The sequence below is a fragment of the Bubalus kerabau genome, chromosome 3, assembly GCF_029407905.1.
Source record: "Bubalus kerabau isolate K-KA32 ecotype Philippines breed swamp buffalo chromosome 3, PCC_UOA_SB_1v2, whole genome shotgun sequence".
Lineage (NCBI taxonomy): Eukaryota > Metazoa > Chordata > Mammalia > Artiodactyla > Bovidae > Bubalus > Bubalus kerabau.
Window position 1 is genome coordinate 142917283 of NC_073626.1, and position 27100 is coordinate 142944382.

Here is a 27100-nt window from a genome sequence, read left to right on the forward strand (position 1 = left end):
TTGCATATGATAAGTTTGCAGGAAGAAAGCCTGGCTTACTGCAGGACTCTACCCCTTCCCCCATTACCCTCTAGGCATAACTTAAGGTATAAAAACTACTTTGGAAAATAAAGTGTGGGCCTTGTTCACCGAAACTTGGTCTCCCCGTGTCGTTCTGTCTCTCACCTTCTGGCTGAATTATTCAGCCTCTTTTCTCCACTAAATTTTCTCACTGAGCTATCCTTATTTAACCACTCTTTATATCCTTAATTAACATTTAATTAAGCAATTGTTTCCTGATCCTCGCGGATGCCGTCCCCACTTCGAATTCCCTGGATCCACTGGGGCTGGACCCCGGCAGCTTCCTGCAGGAAGTAATGTTGAATTAACTGTGGAGCCAGCAAGGAGACCTGTGGGACTGGAACCTGCTGTTGCTGAAACTTGGGCCCATGGGTTTTCCACACCCTAACTGAGCACTCGTTGCAGCAACAAGAACACAGGGACACTCACTCAACAAAGCCTCCTCTTCCTTCAGGGTCCCTCCAGTGGCAAAGTCAGCTGGCTAAAGGGAAGTGCTTATGGGGTCCAGCTCTAGGATCACAAACAGGACAATGAAGAGCAGATTTGAAATCAAGAGGCAAAGAGTTGAAACCTGGCATACCCTTAGAAGGGCTTACCAACTCAGCTGGTAAAGAATCCGCCTGCAATGCAGGAGACCCCAGTTTGACTCCTGGGTCAGGAAGATCCACTGGAGAAGGGATAGGCTACCCACTCCAGTATTCTTGCCTGGAGAATCCTCATGGACAGAGGAGCCTGGCAGGCTATGGGGTCCATGGGGTCGCCAAGAGTCGGACACGACTGAGCAACTAAGCACAGCATCCACATACCCTTAGAAAGCACTAAAAGAGCACCTGATTAATATATCATAGCTGTGAGACACACAGACGCACCAAGTCCTTCTAGCTCATCTCCAGAAGCAATGTCATGCTCCTATAAGAGGCCTAGAATAAAGCTGAAAGGCCTGCATGTGACATGCATGTGAATCCTGCTAGATGCAACACAGTTTACCAGACCCTCTGTGCTTCAGTTTCCCCTATCTGAAAAACGGAGATAATAATAAGACACCTACATCATAGGGTTGGTGTATTCAATTAAGTTAACATATAAAGGGCTTAGAAAGATACATCTTAGTTTTTATTAGATATTAATAGTTGCTTGGTTATAACAGCAAACAAAAATGTCTCTAATATTATACTAAAGCCAGAAATGTGAGAACTAACGGGATCGAATTTTTTAATTGGCAGGCCTGGGACAGCCTTCCTTTATTATTACCCCCTCAATTCCCAGGGCTCCATTCCTGCCAGCGTTTGACAGCTCTAAAGTTCCCTTACTCATCCACACCTCCCAATTAGGAGAGGCAGCCACCAGTATTTTGCTCAGGTTAAGTTATTCAACTACTGCAATGGTTCTCAACTTGGGGTCATCGATTTTGTGTCCACCCTCCAACCCCAGGAGACATCTGGAAGTTTGAGAACATTTTGATTGTTACAACTGGGCCAGGGTGCTGCTCAGTACCCCACAGTGCACAGTACAGCCGTCCTCAATAAAGAATTATCTAGTCCAAAAATGTTATCTAGTCCACAAGTGTCACACCTGAAAACCCTGATCTGGAGGTTCCAAGGGCTCTGGAGAAAGAAAACAGAAACAGCAGATGAGCAAGGACATCCTGCCTTGTTCCTCCAGCTGCGCTGTGTTCCCACTTGGTTCAGCCCATGTTACCAAATCCAGACCATCTGGCCCACAGCTGGAATCTCAATGTATACTCTCTGATGTCTTTGGGCTATTCATGTCATCTACATGGAAGCTGGATTCCCACATCTTCCAAACCCAGAAATTAGGGCATAAGTTCTTGAAAGAAGTGCTACTGAAGTAGAATGTCCAAATTTTTAAGAAACCTTGGCAGAAAGAAGCAATGTTCGTCTTCTTCCAACTTTAGCAAATACACGACCTTTTTCTTCCATCAAGTGCTCTCTGTTTAAAATGTTTCGCTTCTAAGTTTCAGGCCCTCAAATTTATTCCTGTAGCTGAACAAAATTTTACTAAGGTAATGGAAGGTCTAGGGTAAAAGAATGGAAAGTATGAGAAGCAACATTATAAAATGAAAAGCTGTTAAATAAACAAGTAGGACAGGGTACTGATTGACAGTTACTGTAAAATTCTGTTTGTCTTAGCCACAGCTTGCATCAGGAAGTGTCTAGCCAGCAAATCTAAAATGCGTATGGGCTGTCTGAGGCAACACATGTGAACAAAGAAAAATTAGCTTTTCTGTAACAACGTAAACCATGTGTAGCTCATGAGGCTGCGAGAACTATAAGTGAAAACGGTCCCTTTGAGGCCTCACCACCAACCAAATTCCGTGCATATACAATTCTGAAAACAGCTGGAAACCAATCTTTTTTTGTTTCTGCTAGTTATTCATGATGTTTCCTTTCCTGACTGTACTACCTGCTTGAAATCCTGCATTTGATTTCATCTGATTGAAAACTGCAGCCCTCAAGAATCATTCATCCACTCTTCGCTGGCTGAGGAATTCAGCAACTTGTTGACAGTTCTTGAGGGAGAGCTTCAGCATATGGAAGAATGACAGTATTTTCCATAATTAAAAAGTTCCTGGCTAACTTAGGAATACACATATGTAAATCATTTTAAAATATTTTTCACTTGCTATAGCAGAAGCTCTTTCCCTTCGTTTTATGAAGTCCATACTTTCCACTTAGTTTCTAAACAACATCCTAACAAATGTCAATTAAAGCTCTTCAAAGGGATTGAAAGTATAAATAGGGCAACCCTTTACAAGGCACCTCATATTCATATAAAGGTTAGCATTTTTCCCTTTACAGCACAATTTACTACCACAAGTCTATATGCACATTCAAAATGCTATTTAAATAAAAATTCCTGTATGAACGATTTCTCAGGGAAGGCCAAATATGCTTGTATATCAATTCCTTCTTTAGAAATCAAAGTATGGTTGATAATAATTATACTGTATTTAACCATAGACTTTGAAGTGAATCAACAATTTTTTCAATGTTAGTAGCTGCTAAAGAAGCATATAGGATTCAGTCTGTGAATGAAAAATTGCATCAGCAATTCTAGCAGGGGCAGTAAGGCAGGAGGGGAGGAGCCAGGCTGCTTTTTTCCTTTCTCAGAAGTCAGGCAGCATCTGTCTGACCTCTCTGGGGTCTCATGAGCCACATCTCTGAATTACTTTAAACAACTTGACAAGCTATGTAATTGTAATGATCATTACTAATGGTAACTGTGGTCATTAACAACAATCATCAAATTAAGGGACTTCCACAAGCATCTCCTTTGTTCAACAAGATACATTTTGCAAGGTCAGAAATCAGTTTCTGCACCCCATGAAGACTGCTGCTGCTGCTAAGTCACCTCAGTCGTGTCCGACTCTGTGCGACCCCATGGACGGCAGCCCACTAGGCTCCCCTGTCCCTGGGATGCTCCAGGCAAGAACACTGGAGTGGGTTGCCATTTCCTTCTCCAATGCATGAAAGTGAAAAGTGAAAGTGAAGTTGCTCAGTCGTGTCCAACTCTTAGCGACCCCATGGACTGCAGCCTACCAGGCTCCTCTGTCCATGGGATTTTCCAGGCAAGAGTACTGGAGTCGGGTGCCATTGCCTTGTCTTACCATATACATTTTATAAAATAATTGGGGTAAAAGAAGGGGTGGGGTGGGGCAGTTGCCCTAACTGTCAGCAACATACTAGAGGCCTACTATGTACCAGGCATTGCAAGTATAGAGGTGGCAGAGTCCCTCTAGGAGAAGATAGACATGTAAAGTTAGTTACATCTAGCTTTTCCTTTGGTCAGTGATGCTGTGTCAGTCTGTGAAAATTAGATTATGAAGCTAAAATGTGTGTTGGGAGTAGCGCAGTCATTATTGTACAGTCTTAACTTCATCTTCCTAATCTTTAAAGGACTAGGAAAGACTAACTTTCATTATGTGGTCCTGAAACTAAAAAGTAAAATAAACACAATGAAATAAAATATATGAAAATACTTTATAAACGATAACATAAGGCAATATTGAAACAAAACCTTGGTATTTAAAAATACAAATGAAACAACTGTTTCAGTAGATTCCTACTGTCAGCCTTAGGCTTTCCACTGCATAATTAACCAGTTTTAATCAGGGCAAACCAGTTTTCAACACAGATTACCTAGAAGGGCATAGTTAATTATCTTTTTCATAAAAAAGATAATGAACAATACTCACCCTACTCAGCCCATTCAGAATTTCTATTGTGTCCTTTGACCCAACAATTGCACAAACCTACTTTTCCAAAGTAATGATACTGAATTACTATTTTATAAAGCATTCTTTCATTTAAAAATTTTTTATTTTCCAGGAAGGGCCATGGGTTATGATGAGTTGCCAACTCATATGTTTGGAGAGTCTGGTATTAGGTAAAATGTTTCTTTATGCAAAATGAACATACCCCCCCCAACCCCAATCACACCAAAATAAAGTAATTTTCAAGTTCCAGGAGCATTTTGACTCCGGATATTTATAAGGGAAAGTTTTGTACCTTTCCACTTTAGCTGTGCCATGGCCCAGTAGTTATTCCAAAAACTCACCTGTTCAATAGATGTCCCTTAAACTACTTGATGCAAAGAAAGGCAGGCTGTCAACTGAATCAACCATGATTAACTTTCAACATGTTTCCTCTCCAGACAAATGTTTACTATGTATAAAATACACATCTATTACTATAAAATCTTCTTATATGAATCCACAATTCAAAATGTCATAGATCAAGCAATACGAATAATACCCTAAATGAAAGTACTTAAAACTTACTATGGTCTTTAATTTTCAGAAGACCTGGATTTTAGTATTTTTCAAGGTGACTACATATTTTATGTATTTCCCAGGGGACTATCATTCATGAATTTTTAAATATTCACTTTTTCTACCCAAGTAAACCACTTATTTAAAAAAGCTGAGGGTACTCAGACAGCTATCCAAATTGGGTTAACTATTTCATGCATCAACTATACAAGAAAGCAATTTTGTGAGCAGAAACAGATATAAATGAACAAACTTTCAAACTACTAAAGGGCTCCAGGACTTAAAAATAAGTACAGTTAAAGAAAAATATCACTTTTTATGGAAAGGTTTTGCTTTATTTAATAGAAAGCAATGTTTTAAGTATATTTACTTTAGTCTTTTAAACCAATGCAAATACAATGATAAGCACTGAGTAAAAAGTATCCTGCTGTATGAACTTATTTTTAACACACTGAAAACATACTGCTCACTAAAGATAGAAACACGTGATCCAATTACAAAATATAACATGTATGTGTAAGCACATACAACTGAACTGTGAAAAAATAGAAGATTAATCAAAATACTGTTTTAAAATATTAAATTCAAATTATGTGGAAATTTTATGCATAAAAACCATATTGTATAATCAGAGTAACTCTTTAATAGTCATTTCTGGGAAAAAAATACTAACTTTAGTTAAAAAGCTGAATTTTTTTTCTTTTTCAAAGTACTTTCAAAACTTCACGATCCAAATGAAAATAAAAAACTTTCACAATTCAGTCCAAAAACATGTTATATAATTCTAAACCCAAGAAATCTTCCTGTGATGTATAAAATAAATCTGCTAAGGGAAAAGAGTAAGAAAAGTCAATCTAGGAAAGAAAACTGTTCCATTAAGTGAGAGTCAAAGTGTGATCTCAAATTACTTTTTTTTCCCCTCCCCATCATTTCTTTTCATGTTACCTCTTGAGTCTGAGAGTCACCTGCAGGGAGTTCACCTTGATCTACGTTTTCTCTCAAATCTTCCCCATCTGGCATGTAGCACAGGGAAGCACTTAATCACCCTCTCTATTTCACCGGCAGGAAGAGCTAAGCTCAAATTTCACTTTTATCTCTCCGCTGAAATGAGTAACATCAAATAAGTGCCTAAAATCTATAATTATTTCAGCAACAAAGTAGGCTTCCTAGGTTTGACTTTGCCCAGCTGTTTTGTTGCCTTAATACCAATTAAACATTAAAAAAATAAAAAAACTACACATTAAAAAACCTGAAATTAAAACTGTCCCTAGACAAATAATTTAAACGTTGGGAAAATGAGAAGTAAACATAGGCCCAACCACCTACAGTCTCCCTCCTCCATTCCTGCTTCACACTAATCATCCTAAATAGAAACATAAGTGTTCACCTGGACAGTATTGGGAAAGAGAGCTGCTTGTTTGTATTAACGGGGTTGGAAGCTTGGAGAGGCAAACGGTCCTAAGTCCCCGTTTCCATCACTTGGTCTGGTCCTGCCTGTTCTCGGTCCACGTGCCCAGTGGGCTAAGGGTGTCAGGGGGCGGTTCCGGGGGACCCGCCAGCCTGGGTGTGGTGCAGGCAGGCAGGGAAGACCCAGTGGCACACAGTGGAGTCCGTTTCAGTTTGATCACTCGGTGCGGGGTGGCTGTCTTGTCCGAGAGCAGAACCTTAGCCGGAGGTAGGTGTGTGACCCCGTTCTCAGGAGCCCCAGTCCCCTGTGCAGCCTGGGGATGCCCAGGCAGCCCAGTCCCCACCGGGGTTGGCACTTTTGACCGGGCAGAGCGCTGTGCTGCCCTTCCTCCTGAAGCCAGGTTTGCTGTTGCCCGGGGCCAGGGTTGGGGGGCACTGGCCGGAGACACCCTGATGGAAGCAGAGTTCTTGACCTTAATTTGGGTGCTGGTGGAAGGACCCAAAAATCGGACTGGCTTAGGACCAGTCTTACAGTTCACACCTTCTTCTTCCTCTTCATTGACTATTAGTCGCCTGTAAATACAGAAGTGGGTGCTTGTCAGCATTTACAGGTTTAATAGCTAATGAAAATGTCTCCAAAGTTTAACTTCAAGGTGAACAAAAAGGTTTTTGTCAAGAATTTGAGTCAAGAGGTTTAGCGGTATCAACTTACCTACCTCATCTCTCATTGCCCACTAAGGTCAATAAATAAATTAGCAAGGTTGCAGAAGATTGTTTCAATTTAAATACATTCTTTTAAACTCATGCATAATGTTAATACCAATGATAAGTTAAAATCTGAAGTGTCACACTAGAATTATATAACACATGACTTGTTCTCAGAAAGCCTGATGCAATCCAGAGGATAGCCAGGAGTGTCCCAAGTTGTTTTTCCCAGAAAAGCAGCTGCAAGAGATTTATTAAGGGAAAAAATGGGTTTCACAAATAAACTTGAGAAATGCTAAGTGTGTATTTTATTCTACTGAAGTTTTAAACTCTATGTTAACAAAGGTTCTATAGTGAAGACACCTGTTTAGCTTTGTTGACTCCACTTACCAATCATTCTGTAATGTAACCTTTGGCACCCAGTAAAATTAGCATGCCACAGAACACATTCTGGGAACTGTTAGACTAGTAAAACCCACGGTACAGTTAGATGCTTTCGAATTCGAGAAGTATTGGACAAACCTTCAAAGATTCCTGAACTGAGTTACCATTCACTATAAAAAGCCTAAAGTGGGAACACTGGTGGACAGATAATTGTTTCATCTACTGTACAGACATCAACACAGAGAATCAACTAAAATGAAAAAACTCAGGAAAATGTTTCAAATGAGAGAACAAGATGAAACCTCACCAAAAGACATTAATGAAACATAGATTAAGTAATTTGGCTGATAAGGAGTCCAATAATGGTCATAAAAATGGTCACTGAACTGGGAGAAGAATGAATGAACACAGTGAAAAACTTCAACAAAGATATGAAAAATATAAGGAAGTCACAGAGCTGAAGAATACTATAACTGAACTGTAAAATATACTACAGGGGTTCAACAGCAGGCCAGATGAAGCAGAAGAAAGAATCACTCAACTCAAAGGCAGGGCAGTGGAATTCACCCAATCAGATCAGCAGAAAGAAAAAGAGTAAAAAAATTGAAGATCACTGAAAGGACTTATGGGACACCACCAAATTAACATCCACATTACAGGGCTCCCAGAAGAAGAAAGGAGAAGAAATCTTGTTTGAAAAAATAATAGCTGAAAATTACATAGATGAAGAAGGAAAGAGACATCCAGATCCAGGAAGCCCAGAGAATTCCAAATAAGGTAAAGCCAAAGAGACCTACACTAAGACACATTATAATTAAAATGTCAAAAGTTAAAGGAGAAAATCTTAAAAGCAGCAAGAGAAAAATAACTTGTGATATGCAAAGGAACCCCCATAAGATTATCAAGAGATTTTTTTCAGCAGAAACTTTGCAAGCCAGAAGGGAGGGGCATAATATAGTCACAGTGGTAAAAGAAAGAAAAATCCAACCAAGAATACTCTACCCAGCAAAGTTACTATTAAGAATTGAAGGAGAAATAGTTTTCCAAACAAGCAAAAGCTAAAGGAGTTCATCACCACTAAACCAGCCTCTTGAGAAATCTGTATGCAGGTCAGGAAGCAACAGTTAAAACTGGACATGGAACAACAGACTGGTTCCAAATAGGAAAAGGAGTACGTCAAGGCTGTATATTGTCACCCTGCTTATTTAACTTATATACACGATGAGAAACAATGGGCTGGATGAAGCACAAGCTGGAATCAAGATTGCTGGGAGAAATATCAATAACTTCAGATATGCAGATGACACCACCCTTATGGCAGAAAGTGAAGAACTAAAGAGCTTCTTGATGAAAGTGAAAGAGGAGAGTGAAAAAGTTGGCTTAAAGCTCAACATTCAGAAAACTAAGATCATGGCATCTGATCCCATCACTTCATGGCAAATAGATGGGGAAACAGTGGCTGACTTTGTTTTTTTGGGCTCCAAAATCACTGCACATGGTGACTGCAGCCATGAAATTATGATGTTGGATGACATCACCGACTCAATGGACATGAGTTTGGGTAAACTCAAGGAGTTGGTGATGGACAGGGAGGCCTGGCGTGCTGCAGTCCATGGGGTCGCAAAGAGTCAGACATGACTGAGCGACTGAATCGAACTGAACTGAAACCAGCCTTACATGAAATGTTAAACGAACTTCTTTAAGCTTAAAAGAAAGGGCATTAATTAGTAACAAGAACACATATGAAAGAATAAATCTTACTGGAAAGGTAAATATGTAGTAAAGGTAGTATATTAATCACTTTAAGCTGATATAAAGGTTAAAAATCAAAAGTAAAAAAATAACTATGATTAAAATAATCAGTTAAGAAACAGTATAAAAATATGACATCAAAACATAAAACATGGCATGGGATAGTACAAATACTGAGATTTATGGTTTGATAACTTGATTTCTTTGGAAGGAATGATGCTAAAGCTGAAACTCCAGTACTTTGGCCACCTCATGCGAAGAGTTAACTCATTGGAAAAGACTCTGATGCTGGGAGGGATTGGGGGCAGGAGGAGAAGGGGACAACAGAGGATGAGATGGCTGGATGGCATCACTGACTCGATGGACGTGAGTCTGAGTGAACTCCGGGAGTTGGTGATGGACAGGCAGGTCTGGCGTGCTGCGATTCATGGGGTCACAAAGAGTCGGACACGACTGAGCGATTGAACTGAACTGAACTTTCTTTAGTGGTACAAATCGTACCACTAAAGAAAGGTATCAAACCATAACGGAAGACAGCAAGATAAGAAAGGAACAGAGAGGAACTACAAAAACAGCCAGAAAACAATTAACAAAATGGAAATAAGTACATGTGTGCTCAGTCTGACTGAGTTATGTCTGACTCTTTGCGTCCCAAGGGACTGTAGCCTGTCAGGCTCCTCTGTCCATGGAATTTTCCAGGCAAGAATACTGGAGCAATAATAGAGCAGCTGTTTCCTACTTTAGGGTAATTAAGTACATATATACCTATCAATAATTACTTTAAATGAAAATAGACTGCATTCCCCAATCAAAAGACATAGGGTGGCTGAACAGATCACACGATAGGACCCATCTATATGCTGCCCACAAAGTACTCACTCTAGATGTAAGGACACACACAGACCAAAAGTGAAGGGATGGGAAAAGATATTCCACAAAAACCAAAAGAAAACAAAAGAAAGCTGGAGTATCTGTACTTAACATCAGATTCTTAGAACTGGAATCATAATAGCATACTGATTTGAAAACTGTGAATATAATATATTTGACCTTTAAACTCAACTGAACATAACTGAAATTTTGTAGGTGAAAAATGGTTCTTTGGGACCTCACAAGTGCTGCTAAGTCATCATTATCACCATCTTGACCATGAATCAAAAATAATGCTTAATACAATCCCAGAGGAAAGACAACCAACACAGAGGAGAGCTTCCATAAAGCCCCTTCTGCTTGCTTTGCATTTACATGCATCTTTCACTGAACTCTAGTCCTGTCTTTCTCCACCTTAGCACCACTGCCATTTGGGGTTCAATATTTCTTTGCTGTGAGGGGCTGCCCTCTGCCTTCTAGGAAGCAACCCTCTAAATGCCAGCAGCATCCCCCACCCTACAGTGTCTCCAAACATTGCCAAATATATCCCCTGGATAACAAAACTGCCTCTGGTTGAGAACTACTGCTCTAGACCCAAATGATATCTGCTTGCTGTAAGTTCAAATGGCAAAAAGAAATTATGATAATAAAATGAGAGCCCTTAATAAAAAAGATCTGTTTTAATAATATAGGATTAATACTAAAAACTAAGTAAAATTCTCTGCATTCTGTGAAAGATTCAGAGAGTAAAAGAAAGCAGTCTGAAATTTCATAGGAGGACCGAAACAAAGTCTAAAATAGATGATCAAGAAATTAGAACATCAGAAAGCCAAGAATAATACCCAGACAATGAAAATGAAGTAATTTTAAATGTATGTAAAACACAGTGAAAGACACAGACATGCAGTGAATTTAATGCTAATTATTTCATAGAACATAAGAAAATACTACTAAATAAAAATGCTATTAGTATTTGTGGTTACAGAAAAGAATTCAGAGTAAATCACAGGAAGTTTTAAATATTAAGTCTAATATATTTTTTAACTATTGCCAATAAAGCCTGAGATTTCACTTTAGTGGGGAAAAATACCACAGCATTCCTACTGTGTCCAGTAGTATTTTTAAAATCAGAATCTGCCCAAATAACAACAAACCATATAACTCAGTTTTAAAGAATTACTTCTACTTTTTACATAGTTCTGGTAACTTTGCATTTATCTAGATTTATATTTTGATGGTAAGTTAGAATATTTATCAAGGTGATTAGTAAGCTCAGTGAGGTTAAGAACCATTATTTATTCCCCCAATAAAGGCAGTAAAAATAAAGGTGGCAGATTAATAATAATAAACCAACAGAGAACAAATAACCTCTTTCGAATTGGAGCCATGTGACTCAGGCTTCCAAGTAAAGGGCGCTCTTCCAGAGTCCAGCATTCTATCAGCTCATGAGGCACCCGCCAGTAGCTAACACCTGGAAGATAAAAGACAATTTAGAGAACCACTGTCCACTGCCAAAGATTCAGCAACACTGTTTTGTATAAAACTGGCCAGGAAAACCTTAAAGTTCATGCCTCCTGTTTAACAAAGAAAAGTATACACAGGAAAAGCTCACATGAAGAGCCAGGGCAGCAGGGACACAGCTCATGACCTGGGTTTACGAAGAGCTGGCTACCAGCCCAGCTCTGCTGCTGCTGCTGCTAAGTCGCTTCAGTCATGTCCAACTCTGTGCGACCCCAGAGACGGCAGCCCACCAGGCTCCCCCGTCCCTGGGATTCTCCAGGTAAGAACACTGGAGTGGGTTGCCATTTCCTTCTCTAGTGCATGAAAATGAAAAGTGAAAGTGAAGTCGCTCAGTCATGTCTGACTCTTCACGACCCCATGGACCGCAGCCCATCAGGCTCCTCTGTCCATGGGATTTTCCAGGCAAGAGTACTGGAGTGGGGCGCCATCGCCTTCTCCGAGCCCAGCTCTGCTACTGATAATCAGCAGGTCATTATATAGACCTGGGCAACTGAGTGTATGCTGGTTAAGGCCACAGGCTCTGGAGCCAAGACTGCCTGGGTCTGGATCCCATTTCTATCATTGGCTAATCATAACTCCTTGGGAAAGTTAACAACTTTTCTGTGCCCAAATATCCTCATCTGTGAAATGATGATGAGAATTCAAACCTTAAATGAGAAAATACAAGCAAAATGCCTAGAATTTAGCACTCAAGAGATGTTCAATACCTTTATCGTAAGTCACAGTGTTGGTAGTAACGTGAAAAGATTGGACAGTGGGGGTTCTAACACTTGCCCTTTCTACCTCTTGGAAAATCGCATGGACGGAGGAGCCTGGTAGGCTGCAGTCCATGGGGTCGCTAAGAGTCAGACACGACTGAGCGACTTCACTTTCACCTTTCACTTTCATGCATTGGAGAAGGAAATGGCAACCCACTCCGGTGTTCTTGCCTGGAGAATCCCAGGGATGGCTGAGCTTCGCGGGCTGCCATCTATGGGGTTGCACAGAGTCGGACACGACTGAAGCGACTTAGCAGCAGCAGCAGACTGCTGTGATCATCAATTCAGATAAATTTTGTGAACCACTCTATAAAAGGCAACCACTATATGAACAACAGGTGTCGTCAATACTTTATAGGCACCTGTTCAAACAAGAATAATCTGAGGGGTTTCCCTGGTGGTCTAGTGGTTAAGAATACACCAGCCAATGCAGGAAACATAGGTTCAATCCCTGGTCTGGGAAGATCCCACAGGCCAGGGAGCAACTAAGCCCGTGATCCACAACTACTAAGCCAGCACCCTAGAGTCCTCACGCCACAACTACTAAAGCCCATGTGCCTAGAGCCTGTGCTCGTCAACAAGGGACGACACCACAGTGAGAAGCCTGCTCACCGCAACTAGAGAGAGCCCACACGCGGCAACAAACATAGCACAGCCAGAAATAAATAAATAAATCTTTTCAGAAAAAGAAAAAAGAATAATCTGAGTTAATGTGGTAAGCCAAGATTCCAGTCAAATTCACTTAATTTTTAAATCTGCTGTTTCTTTTTAAAATTTATTTTATTGAAGTACACTTGATTTACAATGTTGTGTTAATTTCTGCTGTACAACAGAGATTCAGTGATACATATATATGTATATATTATTTTTCATATTCTTTTCCATTATGTTTATCACAGGATTCATGACAATAGGACCTTGTTGTTATCTATTCTATAGGTAACAGTTTGATACGTTTCTGATTGAAAGCTGAAAATGTATTCTTATGAAACTTAAAAACATTATCTAAGTGAAAGAAGCCAGACACAAAAGGTCATAGATTGTAGGATTCCATTTATATAAAAATCCAGAATACGCAAATCCATTGAGACAGAAAGCGGACTGGTAGTTGCCAGGGGCTGAGGGGAGAGGAGAACGTACAGTAACCGCTTAATAGATACTGGATTTCCTTTTAAGGTGAAGGAAACATTTTGGAACTAAACAGAGGTTCTGGTTACACACACTGTTGGTGCAGCATGTCACTGAAATGTGTACTTTAATTCTTATGTGAATTACACCTCAATTTTTAAAAAAAGAACCCTAAAAATTATACATAGACACATCAGAAAAAGTTTAAAGAATGATGCTGAATAAAAATTGCTTGGCATTAAAAACAAACGTAATCTTTAAATCCCAAGAAAGAATTTGGCGCTTTCTTTTTCATCATTAAAGGTCCAGTAATAACAACCAACTTAGCAAGGTGAACCCATAAATTATTATATATATCGTGTCCAATACTCAAAGTCTGTGGACCTCATTTTAAGACAACTTTCTAGAACTGCTTGATCATAATCCCAAACCTACTTAAACACCACAAAAACATCCCTAAATCTCATCCAGTAAGTTTTCATCTCTAAGTCAGGTTTACTGAAATGTAATTTACATAAAATAAGATTTACCTTTTTTAAGTACTCTGAGTTTTGACAAGTGTGTACAGTCATGTAACTACGGCCACAAACAAGATACACAACATATCTGTCACCCTCAAAAGTTCCCTGTGCCCTTCTACACTCAATGCCCTGCCCTCCATTCCTTAGTTTTGCCTTTTCCAGAGGGTCACATAAACAGAATCATACACTATGTATGTAGCCCTTTGTGTCTGGCTTCTTTACGATGCTTTGAAGATTCATCCATGTTGATATATGTATCAATAGTCATTTCTTTTTATTTCTGAGTAGAACTCTATTATATGGATACACAGCAAATTGTTTTTAAAACTTTTATTTTTTTTCTATATATAGAAAAAAAATGATTCTTGTTCATTGTATAAAACTTGGAAAATATAGAAAAGTATATATAAAAAATAAAAACCACTTCTAATTAAGGGATTAGAAGTTATGGCTCATGACATTTTGATGTATCTCATTTGAGTCTTTTTTCTATTTATATGATATGTACATAATTAAAAACACATTATATTTAATTTTGTTTCTTACTTTGACCATTTCTTAATCATAGGCACTCATCAATGTAAAAAGTTATTCAAAGTAATTCTAATAGCTATATCCCATCTATATCTTGTGGATGTGCCAATATGTATTTAGCCCTGTATTATAGACATTTATATTGTTTTTACTTTTTCTCTATTATGAATAAAATGCCTAGTTGAATATGTCTGTTCATAAACGTTTTTCTGCATTTGATTATGTCCATAAGGTAGATTTCTGGAAGTAGAATTACTGAGTCAAAAGATGTGAACAATATTGATGCTATTGATATGTACTGATAAATTATTTCCAAAAAAGTAATATTAATTTTACTCCTGCCAAGAATGCATGAGATCTTTACTAATCTGGTATATAAAAATAGTTCTCATTTAATGCATATTTCATTAATAATGAGTTTGAATCTCTGCCACATTTATTTCCTTTTCTGGGAATTTTATGGTCATGAATCTTATACCTTTATTTGTAATAGGGTTGAACTGATTTTCTAGTCAATTTAAATAAACTCTATTTATTGTAAGTATAATCTTTGCTTAATGTAATACTTTTATACAAGTTTTTAAATTAGTTTTAAAATTTTATTTATAACATTTCATGCTTTAAAGTCGGAGAAGGCAATGGCACCCCACTCCAGTACTCTTGCCTGGAAAATCCATGGACAGAGGAGCCTGGTAGGCTGCAGTCCATGGGGTCGCTAAGAGTCGGGAACGACTGAGCGACTTCACTTTCACTTTTCACTTTCATGCATTGGAGAAGGAAATGGCAACCCACTCCAGTGTTCTTGCCTGGAGAATCCCAGAGACGGGGAAGCCTGGTGGGCTGCTGTCTCTGGGGTCGCACAGAGTCGGACACGACTGAAGCGACTTAGCAGCAGCAGCATGCTTTAAAGTTAATACATTAAATATTGTATAAGCAAATTTATCTTTGTCTTTATGTTTCATTTTAAGCTTATAATTTCTTTTCCAATTAAGAAACCAGTTATTTGGTTACATCTTACTATAGTTTATACAAGTTTCATTTTTCATTCATAATGAAATAATGAAAAAAAATTCACAATACTGGTAGTATTTTGATAAATGCTGTGAGGTTAAAGTTATGTTCTTCTCCCAAGCATATTTCTCAAATAACCTATCTTTTTTTATTGGTATTTAAGGCTTTCTTAGGGTTTCCCTGGTGACTCAGGCAGTAAAGGATCAGCCTGCAATGCAGGAGACCCAGGTTCGATTTCTAGGTCAGGAAGATACCCTGGAGAAGGGAATGGCAATCCACTCCAGTATTTTTGCCTGGAAAATTCCATGGACAGAGGAGCAGAGTCAGACACAGCTGAGCAGCTAACACTTTCACACTTTTTTCACCTTCATCTTCTTCCTTTCAATAGTTCTTTCTCTCATTTCTGTTTCCTGTATTATGGCTTTCCACAGGCCTTCCAGAACTTTTGTAAGATAACAGTAATACTTTATAACATGCTTTCTAAAAAGTTAAAGTCAGTCACACACACATGCTTTGTTAGAGTCAGAGATCCCAGCTTCCTGAGTCAGTGGAGAAGGAATCCCAGCCAGGCCCTCCCAAAGCTTCCTGGGCAGCCTGCCAGTCCAGGGGCACAAAAGGAGACTGAGAACACCAGCAGGGGTGTTCCTCAACTTAAGCCCAAGTGTCTCAAAGTCAATTAAGTCTCAAGTAATAAGCTTAGAGAGAATAGCACTTTGCTCATTACACTTCATCCTATCTGTTTGAGGGGCATGATATGAAAAGAAAAAGGAGGAAAAGTGGGGGTACTGAGGAAAAAAAGGCTTGGGACCAGCATCCCGCCTGAAAGAGGAACAGCTGATGAAGAGTTTTAAAAAAGGCTCTTCTGTTCTCTATTCAATCTTATGTGACTTGCAATGTCGTCTCTACCAGCTTTTAAGATCATTTGAGGACTAAGATGTGTCTTACTTATCTTGGGATAAGTTTAGGACTTATCATAGTGCTTGCACCTAACAGACATCAATACATGTTAAGTAAGAAAAAAATACTTAAGCATAGAACAGTTAACTCTCTGCCATCTTTAACAAGTGGCGTGCCTCTCTGAGACTTCTTTTCATTATCAATAAACGGTAAACAGCACATAGTCTTAGGACTAACAGATTCTAAGTGTAAACTACGTATCACACTGCATATCAAGTAGCAGTATTATTATCAACTCAAGTTAGCAGCTTGGTAAAAATGGTCAAATTTCAAAGTGTGCATTTAAAGAATATTTTATTTTCTAAGGTCTCTTTAGCTATCTTCCCAGCATTATTTTCATTTTCTCTCTCTCTCTCTCCTTTTGATTATATATTTTATGCTTAACACAGATGTATACTTCCTAGGACAATGCTAGGAACCCAAAAGGTGCTACAGGAACTCTTTTTAAATTGAATTAAGTAAGCATAACTAATAAAAGTGTATTTTAGGTTACTGAACTATAAATTATTAATAATATCCAGTAATGCATGAGTTTTAAAAATTTTTAAGTAAACTGCCTCAATGTTACTATGAGGTGACAAATACCTGGACCCACACCATTTACATTATCTAAAAAAGCAATTCAGTATGTGACCTTGCTTTGTCTTATTAAGGAAAAGTCTACCTTCCGCCTTGAAATAGAAAAATTGTACTGTACCTTTTCCTTCCCAGGCATCAAAGGCATCCATCATTTTCTTCAATTCTGCTACTGAATAATAGCTCCAAATGTACTGAACATTATTTCCCGCCTCCCTAGAAATATTACAAAAGGTAATGAAAATATACTACATAAGTATGAATGTATCTATATGTATACAGCAAATAAGATACTTAATAAGTGCTTGCTAATTAAGGAAAAAAATATGTCGGTACTGAGTAAAGTTGTTCTTCTGTGATCCTTAAGCATATATGTATGACATGCTATATTATTATAATCAACTAAACTTACATACTAATCTACATTTTATCTCTTTTTACTGTGGCAAAGTATTTGTTAACTCCACAATATAAACTGTGTAGACAAACTAATAAATCTTTAAAATAAGTTTTCTAAAAAATCACCTAACTCCAGCAAAGTTAGAAAAGGTTCAACTTTGACTAAAACTTTTCTAACACTATGCCATGTACTTATATACAAACATCTCTGTCTGTAAATAATTTAGAAAATGATGATATATTAATTGTCTAAAAAGCAAGCTCATGTGGTCATGCATTAGTCACTAATATGTGACCCAATCCAATCTCCCAGAGAATTAAAAAAAACTGCTAGATGAATTGACCAGTATAAATAAGATTACAAGGAAAACATTAACAGAATAACCCTTAAGAATTTAACATGCTCAAGGTATAGAATTTTCAAGTTGGGACGGGACTGGATGAAAAGCCTTTCAGTTCAGTTCAGTCGCTCGGTTATGTCCGACTCTTGGCATTTCTTAAACCAGGACACCAAGACACAGGCCAGTCCTGGGTCACCCAGCAGGCCTGCTGACTTTAGGTTAGGGTTCTGCTCGTGGACTGCAGTCCATGGGAGACACCCAGGCATGTGGCTTTTCTCTTCTTTCTTTTCTCTCTGTATAAGTCCTTTCAGGGGATTCTGATGACTGTTCCCAGCCGAGAACTTCTGTAAGACCAGGTGGATGGCCTGTTGCTTCTACAGATAACAAATGGCCTGAATTGCAATCTCTTCATGAAGCAGGCTTATCTCAACAGCTATGAAACTCACTCTGTCTGTTGAGAAGTATTGATGGTCTTTCCCAGTCAACCACATATAAAACTCAATAACACCTCTTAGAAGAGACCAAGACTTTATTTTGTTCCTTTTCATATTTAAATATGGACATACCTTTTAAAAATGCTTTTACTGTGAATTCTTCCTCCCAGCTGCTTATCAATAGCATCTGTTCCATCAGTTTTTGTGGAATATACACCAATAATTCTACTCTCACAGCTTGCACCAGATGTGTTAAGATAGTGGAGAACCCAAACTGTTGGTTTATTGCATACTAAACCATACGAATCACAGAAGTCTGTTAAAGCCTGAAGCAAAAAATATATATATATAAAGTTTGAATTTAACTCTGGAGCAAAGTAAAAATGAATTTGTTTTATTACTTTCCTGTAAAGCTATCATTTCACTTGGTTGTGAGGGAAATAAAAAGACTAAACATATAATCTACTTCTTATGCCTTTAAAAAACAAACCATTTGTTGAATTTGGGGTGTTGTAGAGGGGGCTTGGGCATTTCACTATCCCAAAATCCAAACCTTTTCATCTAGAGAATCCTTTTCCACTAGGAAATTATGCCTCATTTCCTCCTCCTCTAGACTCACTACCAACATCATTTTAAAATCTTCATATGATCACTAAAAGTTAGAATTTTTTCTTTTCCTCCAAATTTTCCATTTGACTCAATTTTCCTTTTACCTTCTATTCACTAACCCCATGGTGGATGCTTATTCTGAACTCAAAATCCAATCATGGATGAACCAGATTAACTTGTTCTTTCACACTGAAGGATATGAATATATGAAACTAAATGCCTACTGTCTGAACTCATTTGGCATTTATCCACCTATTCATTCAGTCACTTGAATACTAAGTGTGAATACTATGTATATAAGGTCCTGGAGACAGGGTCCCAGCCCTCCTCAATTTATAGCTGATGGAGCAGACAGACATTAAATAAGTCATCAGCACACAGTGTAATAAGTGCTACCAGGAAAGCCTACGAGGTGCTGAGGGGCACAGAGCAAGACCTTCCCTGGGAGAAACGGCGTTACTGCTGTGAGCAATAATGTTTTGTTGGTTTTGTATCCCAAAGGCCTAGAAAATGGTCTGACACACAGGAGATGCTTACTATTTACTGACTCACAGAAGGAAAAGAGGACCCTAATGTGTACTGCATTTAATATTGCTATCTAATTCCTGAATTGGCTTTTATCTTCACTTGCACATCAGTGAAAATCATCGACTGCATTAGAAACTGTTCAAGGGCAAAAACTGAATGTCCCACACAGTCCCCAGAAGAGTGTCTTACGTGTAATAAGTACGAGTTGGCTGGCAGAATGAACGTATGCATGCTCTGTCCTTTGTGCATACAAACCAGGAATGAAAGACTATAAAGGTGAATGTTAATCCACCCCAACTAACCCCAGTTAGGTTTTTTTTTTAGCCCCACTCTGCAGATGCGACAAACAGTACCAAGAGACTGTTTAACAACTCAATTTATAAATAACTCCAGTAGCAGAATCTATACAACCATGCAAATTCCCAAAGGGGATCTGGAGCCAAATCAACTTTTTCTTCATGCTGCATTCCTAATAACTATACCATCAACTTGCTCTCCTAAACACTGACGTCTAAGTCAACAGAATTCAGACCAATTCAAACCAGTTTTCACTAAGCACAATTATTTAGGAAAAACATTTTTCTTAGATGCCCCAAAGTGCTAATTAATAGCAAACATGATACTTATTAATGAGAAAAAAACAGATGAAGCCGTTCAAGTCATGTAAACACCTTTAAAATGTGATTTAAAATAGAAGCAGCTTAAAAAAAAAAAGATTTACTGATCCCAAGGTGAACTAATCATATTTCAACTTAATAATCAACTGCTACACTCATTCAATCAGGTGAAAGATTTTATTCCATCTTTTATTTATCATCACCATCCTTTTAAAGTTATGCTTCCCTGGTTGCTCAGATGGTAAAGAACCTGCCTGCAATGCTGGAGACATGAGTTCAATCCTGGGGTCAGGAAGATCCCCTGGAGGAGGAAATGGCAATCCACTCCAGGATTCTTGCCTGGAGAATCCTATGGACAGAGGAGCTTGGTGGGCTACAGTCCATGAGGTCACAAAGTTGGACACGACTAAGCGACTAACATATTTATCCTTTCAAAATATCATTTTGAGAAAGAAATTATTACCACTATATCTTTACATACTACAGTGCTGCTCTTAATTTAAGGAGAACTTCAAGAGTAGAAGAGTTCTATTTTTAAAAATAAAAAGCCATCAAAAAGTGGTAAATTTTCAACAAGGAATAAAAACTCCATAAACCTTTGAGTGGCTTTGTAATATACTTTCCTAGAACAGAATTTTGGCCTAAAAATGAATACTGGTAATTAAGAAACACAACTTCAAAAATTGTAAGATGTAAAACTGTCTCATTGTGGCTTATGTTACAACACAGGCTATGCAAAATAACATACAGTGCTTTGTGAATAATAAATGTATAATAAATGAATATTATATATTCATATATGTATTTTAAAGCTTAAGAAAATGCCAAGACCTTTTTAAGTTCTATATTTGACCTTAAAGAATATGTCTCCATTTCATTGGCCAAGTGGTCAGACAGGCTGTATGGATAAGGGATGCCAAAGTAATCAGCTTCTTCTTGCAGAGCAACCCGAGTTTGCTCCTCTGTGGGAATGTGAACTTCTCCATGAAGATAATCCAAAAGGTATTTAAATAGATGTCCATCACGGTCAATAACACAAGCTCCTAGAAAACATTCAGTTCAAAAATTATTGCATAGATACAAATAACCATGATAAAGTTTCAACATGTCAAACTAAAATTAGACTGAAGACCTCTACAAGTAGAAATGTTTCTTTCTCATAAGAAAGTTAATATCATGTGTTCAAGTAGATTTAGTCAAATTTGGGGATCCTCTGTATTCACACCTACTATATAGGAAAATGTATTCTGAGCTCCATCAGGAATTTTGGATACAATGACCACATTCCCACTGCTGGCTACCGCAAAGACCATGGAAGCCTCAGACTGCTGGTAGAATTCTAAGTTTACCCCTAACCTCAGCCTGGCTGGGCCAGGAGAGGTGTATGGAGTTCTTCCCTAATGAGGGTATGTGAGTGCTCGTTACTATGTCTGGCGTTCATATGTCAGTGATCATACAAATCAACTTGCAGTGTCACTGACATATAAAGCCACGGTTCCAAGACCTGGACACATGACCTTGGACTTACTAGGCTTGTCCTTTTGTACTAAACTTTAAAAGAGAAATGCTATGCGGGTACTACTTTATAAAAAAGGGCTTTTCTTAGACAATTCAGCAGAATTAAAAAAAAAAATACTTCTGTATGGACAGAGGAGCCTGACAGGCCACAGTCCATGAGGTCATAGTCAGACATGACTTAGTGACTAAACCACCACCATGAGGTTATTCAATAATTCCTTTTCTCCCTTGATTGGTTTAGAATAAAAGGATTAAGAAGGTATAAGCTTTGGAGCAGAGGAAACAACTCACTTCCCACTGACCACCTTTTCACCACAGCCTTTCTGTCCAGATGGACATCAAGTCCTGGGCACCACACATCAGTGAGTTTTTCATTCTTTCAACTGCCATTCGTCTGGCAAACAAGACCCAGGGATACTAACAGCCCTTCAGGCTCAGAACTCCTCAACCTAACACAGAAGCAAGAGTGGGTGCTCTGAGCCCCAGAATCCCTCAGATGTACAAAAAGCCCTACTTGCATTGCTGAAGTTTTTTTTTTACAACCAGCAGTAGGTTCAGTGTACCCCAAAACACTTGAAGCAGAGAGCAGCACCAGGACCCTAATCCTTGCGTTTTCCAGTTTCTTCTGAAACACCAATTTTCAGTCCTCTCCCATGGCTGACTGACCTCATCACTGCACTGACGTCTTCTGCGGCCTGCATGTCAGCCCACACAAGGCTCTGCAGCTGGACTAGGAGTGAATTTAACACTAATTCTACACTGACAATGACTGCCCTCAGCTATGAAGGCAGCTGCTTTCTCTAAGAAACACAATTTTTAACTTGAAGAACACATACAGAAGCTAATATATTTAATCAAGCTCAATACAAAGACCCACTGAGTTGCATGAATGTAACACCTTTCCAAATATAATTAATCCCCCAAATCAGATCCATGGTTGGACAATGCAATGCAGGAGACCCAGAGTTCAATCCCTGGATTTGGAAGATCCCCTGAAGAGGGGAATGGATACCCACTCCAATATTCTTGCCTGGGAGATGTCATGGACAGAGGAGCCTGGCCGGCTACAGTCCATGGGGTTGCAAAGAGTTGGACAGTTTCACTTTTTGACCTTTATATACACTCACTTTTTTGTCAACTTTTAGTGACAGCATCACAGATTCTAGAAACTGGTATTTAATTTCTCCAGGTACTTAATGAAACTCCATGCAGTCTTAATGATCTTAGTAATCAGCATACTGAGCTAATACATCCTGTTGTAATTAGAAAAATTAAAGGGAATTTAAACTAGACTATTTTAATGAATATTCATGATCATGCTTACAGACTTGAGGTATTTACCTGATTCATCTGTTTTTAAAGGGAAACGACCACTGAACATGGATGCCAGCATTGAATCCTTAAAGCGGCACAAGGACTCCCGCCTGGCTGTGTAAATACAGCCACCCACGTTCAGTCGAAGAATATCTAACACCTCTTCTTCTGCCTTTTGACCTTCCATTGCTCTCTCCAACACCCACAGTTCTGCCTTGAAATACTTTCAGAAACTGCAAAACAATGTGGTCTCAGTCCCCCTCTGTAAAAACAAAGGACAATCACCAGTGACATTTCCAATAATACATGAAATAGATTAAAAAGTATACACTCAAATGTGATTTTAAACAAATTCCTCAGCACTGGCAATACTGAATTGAAGGATTTTATATAACAGAAAAGAAGTCTCAGATATTCTGAGAAGCTGGAAAACTCTGTCCCCAAGTATGTAAATGATAATAAACTATTATAACCAAATCGAGGTGTTGAGATGATTGCTTAAAGAATTAAACGAGGTAACTAATGCATTGTTTGTTACATTTAGAGCATAGGTGAGGTGTGTTTATGATCTCTTGTATTCACACATCTTTTCAAACTATAATAAGTCTTAGGGAGCAATGTAGACTTGCAGAGGTTATGAGCATGTAGCATGGAATTAGGCTGCTAGACGCTACTACTTACTATCCTGGGACCTTAGGCAAACATTAATCCTCCTTTGCCTGTTTCCCCATGTCTAAATTGGAGGTAAGGATGATGCTTCCCTTAAAGGACTATCAGAGGAATGACTGACAGAAAATTTAAAAAGTATGTAGAACAGTCTCTGGCTCCAAGTAAGTACTCAATAAATGATAAATAGCATCTATAATCATAAAAATTTACCAGAACGTCTACACTGAAAGATGTTATATTGGCTCCAGAGATTTAAGGAAACCTAAGGGCAGACATTACTAATAATGGTAACAACAATTTTTTTTTTTGTAACAACAATTCTTAAATTAGGCAAATATAATTTGCCAACTAAGGTTAGAATTCCATGTATACCAAAAGACAAATTGGTCTAGAGGAACAAAATGATATCTGTAAATCATCTGGCTTCTTCCCTCCAAAACAGCTGAAGCTTTGGGTACATTTTATAGATTTTATTTCCTAACCCATTCTGGAGATAGGTGAACCACAGGTGATGGCAGTGTTTCTATGAAACCTAAAACAATGCCATGATGAAAAAGGCACTCCCAATGTATCTGGACCTTTCATAGCAAGTGTAAAATGGCTGCCAAGAGGCTCAACTACACCCATGGCATCCATGGCCATTCACCTATGCCATCAACTATGATCTTTTCGTAGATGCTTCAATTTACCCAACTTCCAATGAAATAAGAGAAGGAGACCATTAGAGTCTGAGGAATACCATGTGTGTGAAACATAATCAGTAGACAGAAACTATTATGGGCCAACAGTCCAGCTTTCAAAATCCGTTTATCAATGTGACTTCCTACACTTCCTATAAGTCCAAGCAGCAGCCCAGCAACAAACCATGTGAAAGAAGCACTTCTGAGGCCTGGAGTGGAACTGGTTCACGCTGTCCCTGTTATCAGCTCCCTGGAATCCTGTCTATTCTTCAAAGCTGCAGGCAAACTTCATTTGTTACATGAACTTCCCAAGCAACCCCAGTTAGAATCTTTGTTCTCCAGATATACTCTGTACCCCTCTCCACATATTATTCCACTTGACTAATCTCTGGCTTGGGGAACTATAAATTGCATCACCTCTGTTGTTGTTCAGTTGCTAAATTGTGTCCTACTCTGAGACCTCACTGACTGCAGGCAGCACGCCAGGTTTCCCTGTCTTTCACTAATTCCCGGAGTTGGTTCAAGCTCATGTCCATGGAGTAGGTGATGCCATCCAACCCTTAGCATCACCCTTAACAATTTCCATTTACTGAGTGCTATGTGCCAGCCACTGTAGGAGTCACTGGACTGACTGTACCTAATTCACAGGAAAGTCCTACTGGGTAGGCGTTCCTGTCCCTACTGACAGATGAGAGCACTGCTGCTGCTGCTGCTGCTAAGTCGCTTCAGTCGTGTCCGACTCTGTACGACCCCATAGACGGCAGTCCACCAGGTTCCCCGTCCTGGGATTCTCCAGGCAAGAACACTGGAGTGGGTTGCCATTTCCTTCTCCAATGCATGGAAAGTGAAGTCGCTCAGTCCTGTTGGTCTCTCCGCGACCCCGTGCACTGTAGCGTACCAGGCTCTTCCGCCAGGGGAGTTTCCAGGCAAGAGTACTGGAGTGGGTTGCCATTTCCTTCTCCAGGTGAGGATACTGGAGAAAGATACAAGAATGTGCGCCCTGCTATAAATGGTGAAGTCAGCCCCAATCCAGGACAGCTGGACCAACTCCAAGTTCTTCCAGCCGCACGCCACACAGCACTCTCACTAAGGCTCCTGACCTGGGCACGTCACTCACTAAACATCTGTCCATCTGAAGACTCCTGCTGATGGCAACAGTAACACAGCAGCACCCTGAGCGCAAGGATTCAAGAGAACCCCCAAGACAGAGGACCACCACTTCAAGGCCAGTCATAGGGCCCTATCCTCAAATGGACCCACTTGGACTCCCTGCTGGGTCGGAAGGAGTCGGAAGTGCCCAGTCCTCTAAGAAAGCATTCCGAGTGCAGTCCTGTGACCACCTGCATCAAAACCATCAGGGAGGCTTGATGAAAATGCAGATTCCCCGACCACGATAGAGACTCCGGTTCAGAAAGTATGAGGTGGGGTCAGGAGTCCGCCAGCGGACCCTACTTTGAGAAACGCGGCTCAAGGGCCTCGAGCTCCTCCCATGACGCTGGACGAAAGGGGAGGGGCTGGGACACCACAAAGCCCCGCCGGGGTCTCCCGCACTCCGGGGATCCCGAATCTACCGGAAGCCGAGTCTGCAGCCCGGGGCGCCCGTGTTATCAGCGAGGCCCCGGCCCTTCATCAGGGCGCGGCGCCGCGCCGCCTCCCGGGCGTGAGGCCCACCCAGCGCCCCGCTCCTCCGGAGGGGCGAGGCAGGGTAGGCAGCATCCCCGACTGACCTGCGGCCCGCCTGGCCGTGGGCGCCGCCGCAGCCGGACGCCGCCTGGCCCGACGCGGAAGTGAGCGCCTCCTCTGCTGCTCGGCAACTCCTGTAGCAGTGCGGGCCCAGCGGCGCCCTCGTGCGTCCCGGCAGAGCCTGGGAAAGGAGGCCCCGCCCGGGACACTCCCGGGACACGCCCCTCCAGCGCCCGGCCCCTCAGCCGCCGCAGAGGAGGCTGCGGAGGGGATGGTGGGAGGTTCCCGCCCCAACCCCAGTCTCCCTATCCTGCTGGGAAAAGAAAGGTCACAGGAGGGAGACTCAGTCTGGATGCCCGAGGAACGATCTTGACCATTCAGAGGCTACTTTTATACTTGAAGAAAACAAAGCCGAAATTGCAATCGTCCAGGGTCAGTTCATAATGGTAAGAGGCTGAGTTAGGTTTTCTCACCTCTAGATGAAGGCCCTTCCCTCCAAACTGGGCTGCTCAATGCCATGCCAAGCAGTGGAATATTTGTGCCTTTGGATGGTGTTTATGGCTTACAAAGCTGTTTTACACAGAGGATTCTTGTTTAAATTAGCTGTGTGACAGTCCTGTATTGTTATTCCTTTTACAGAAAGGAACACTGAGGCAGGAGCAAACATTTATTGAATACGTCTGTACACCTGAGGTTCTTCTAAATTCCTTGCATGCACTAATTTTCTCTTAACAATAACCACAAGAGTGCTTTTGGTTTCCAACTGCAATCTAACTTGTGCAAGAGACTTTGCTAGGTATTTCAAAATGGATAAAACACAGTACTATTCTCAAAGTACTTTCCCGGACTCAATAATAATTGGTTCCTAATTTTTCTAACTGGGTCTTAGAAGGGAATAAGAGTGAGATGAGCCCACCTACCCCTCAGATATTGATAGTATGCAGGAGAGGGAGAAGGTTTGTTCAACTTATAATTACTGAGTGCTGCTGCTGCTGCTAAGTCACTTCAGTCATGTCCGACTCTGTGCGACCCCATAGAAGGCAGCCCACCAGGCTCCCCCGACCCTGGGATTCTCCAGGCAAGAATACTGGAGTGGGTTGCCATTTCCTTCTCCAATGCAGGAAAAGTGAAAAGTAAAAGTGAAGTCGCTCAGTCGTATCCGACTCTTAGCGATCCCATGGACTGCAGCCTACCAGCCTCCTCCATCCATGGGATTTTCCAGGCAAGAGTACTGGAGTGGGGTGCCATTGCCTTCTCCAATTGAGCTCTAGCTATGAGCTAGTTAACTAGCACTCAACAATTATATTGTCCGTTGTCATGTCCAGGGTGCAG

The 27100-nt window shown here is 40.1% G+C and overlaps 1 protein-coding gene across 1 annotated transcript; it reads right to left on the reverse strand.

Annotated features, from left to right (window-relative positions):
• Window positions 1-5165: 5165 nt before the first annotated feature.
• On the reverse strand, window positions 5166-25944 carry KCTD18 (potassium channel tetramerization domain containing 18). The gene is made up of 7 exons (XM_055573050.1): window positions 25813-25944; window positions 22764-22998; window positions 20736-20947; window positions 18283-18476; window positions 17098-17192; window positions 11339-11441; window positions 5166-6832 (listed from the first exon to the last, which is right to left on the reverse strand). Exons 2-7 carry the CDS (start codon window positions 22921-22923, stop codon window positions 6328-6330), a joined length of 1269 nt encoding a protein of 422 aa, XP_055429025.1. The 5' UTR covers window positions 22924-22998; window positions 25813-25944; the 3' UTR covers window positions 5166-6327.
• Between the last annotated feature and the right edge of the window lie 1156 nt (window positions 25945-27100).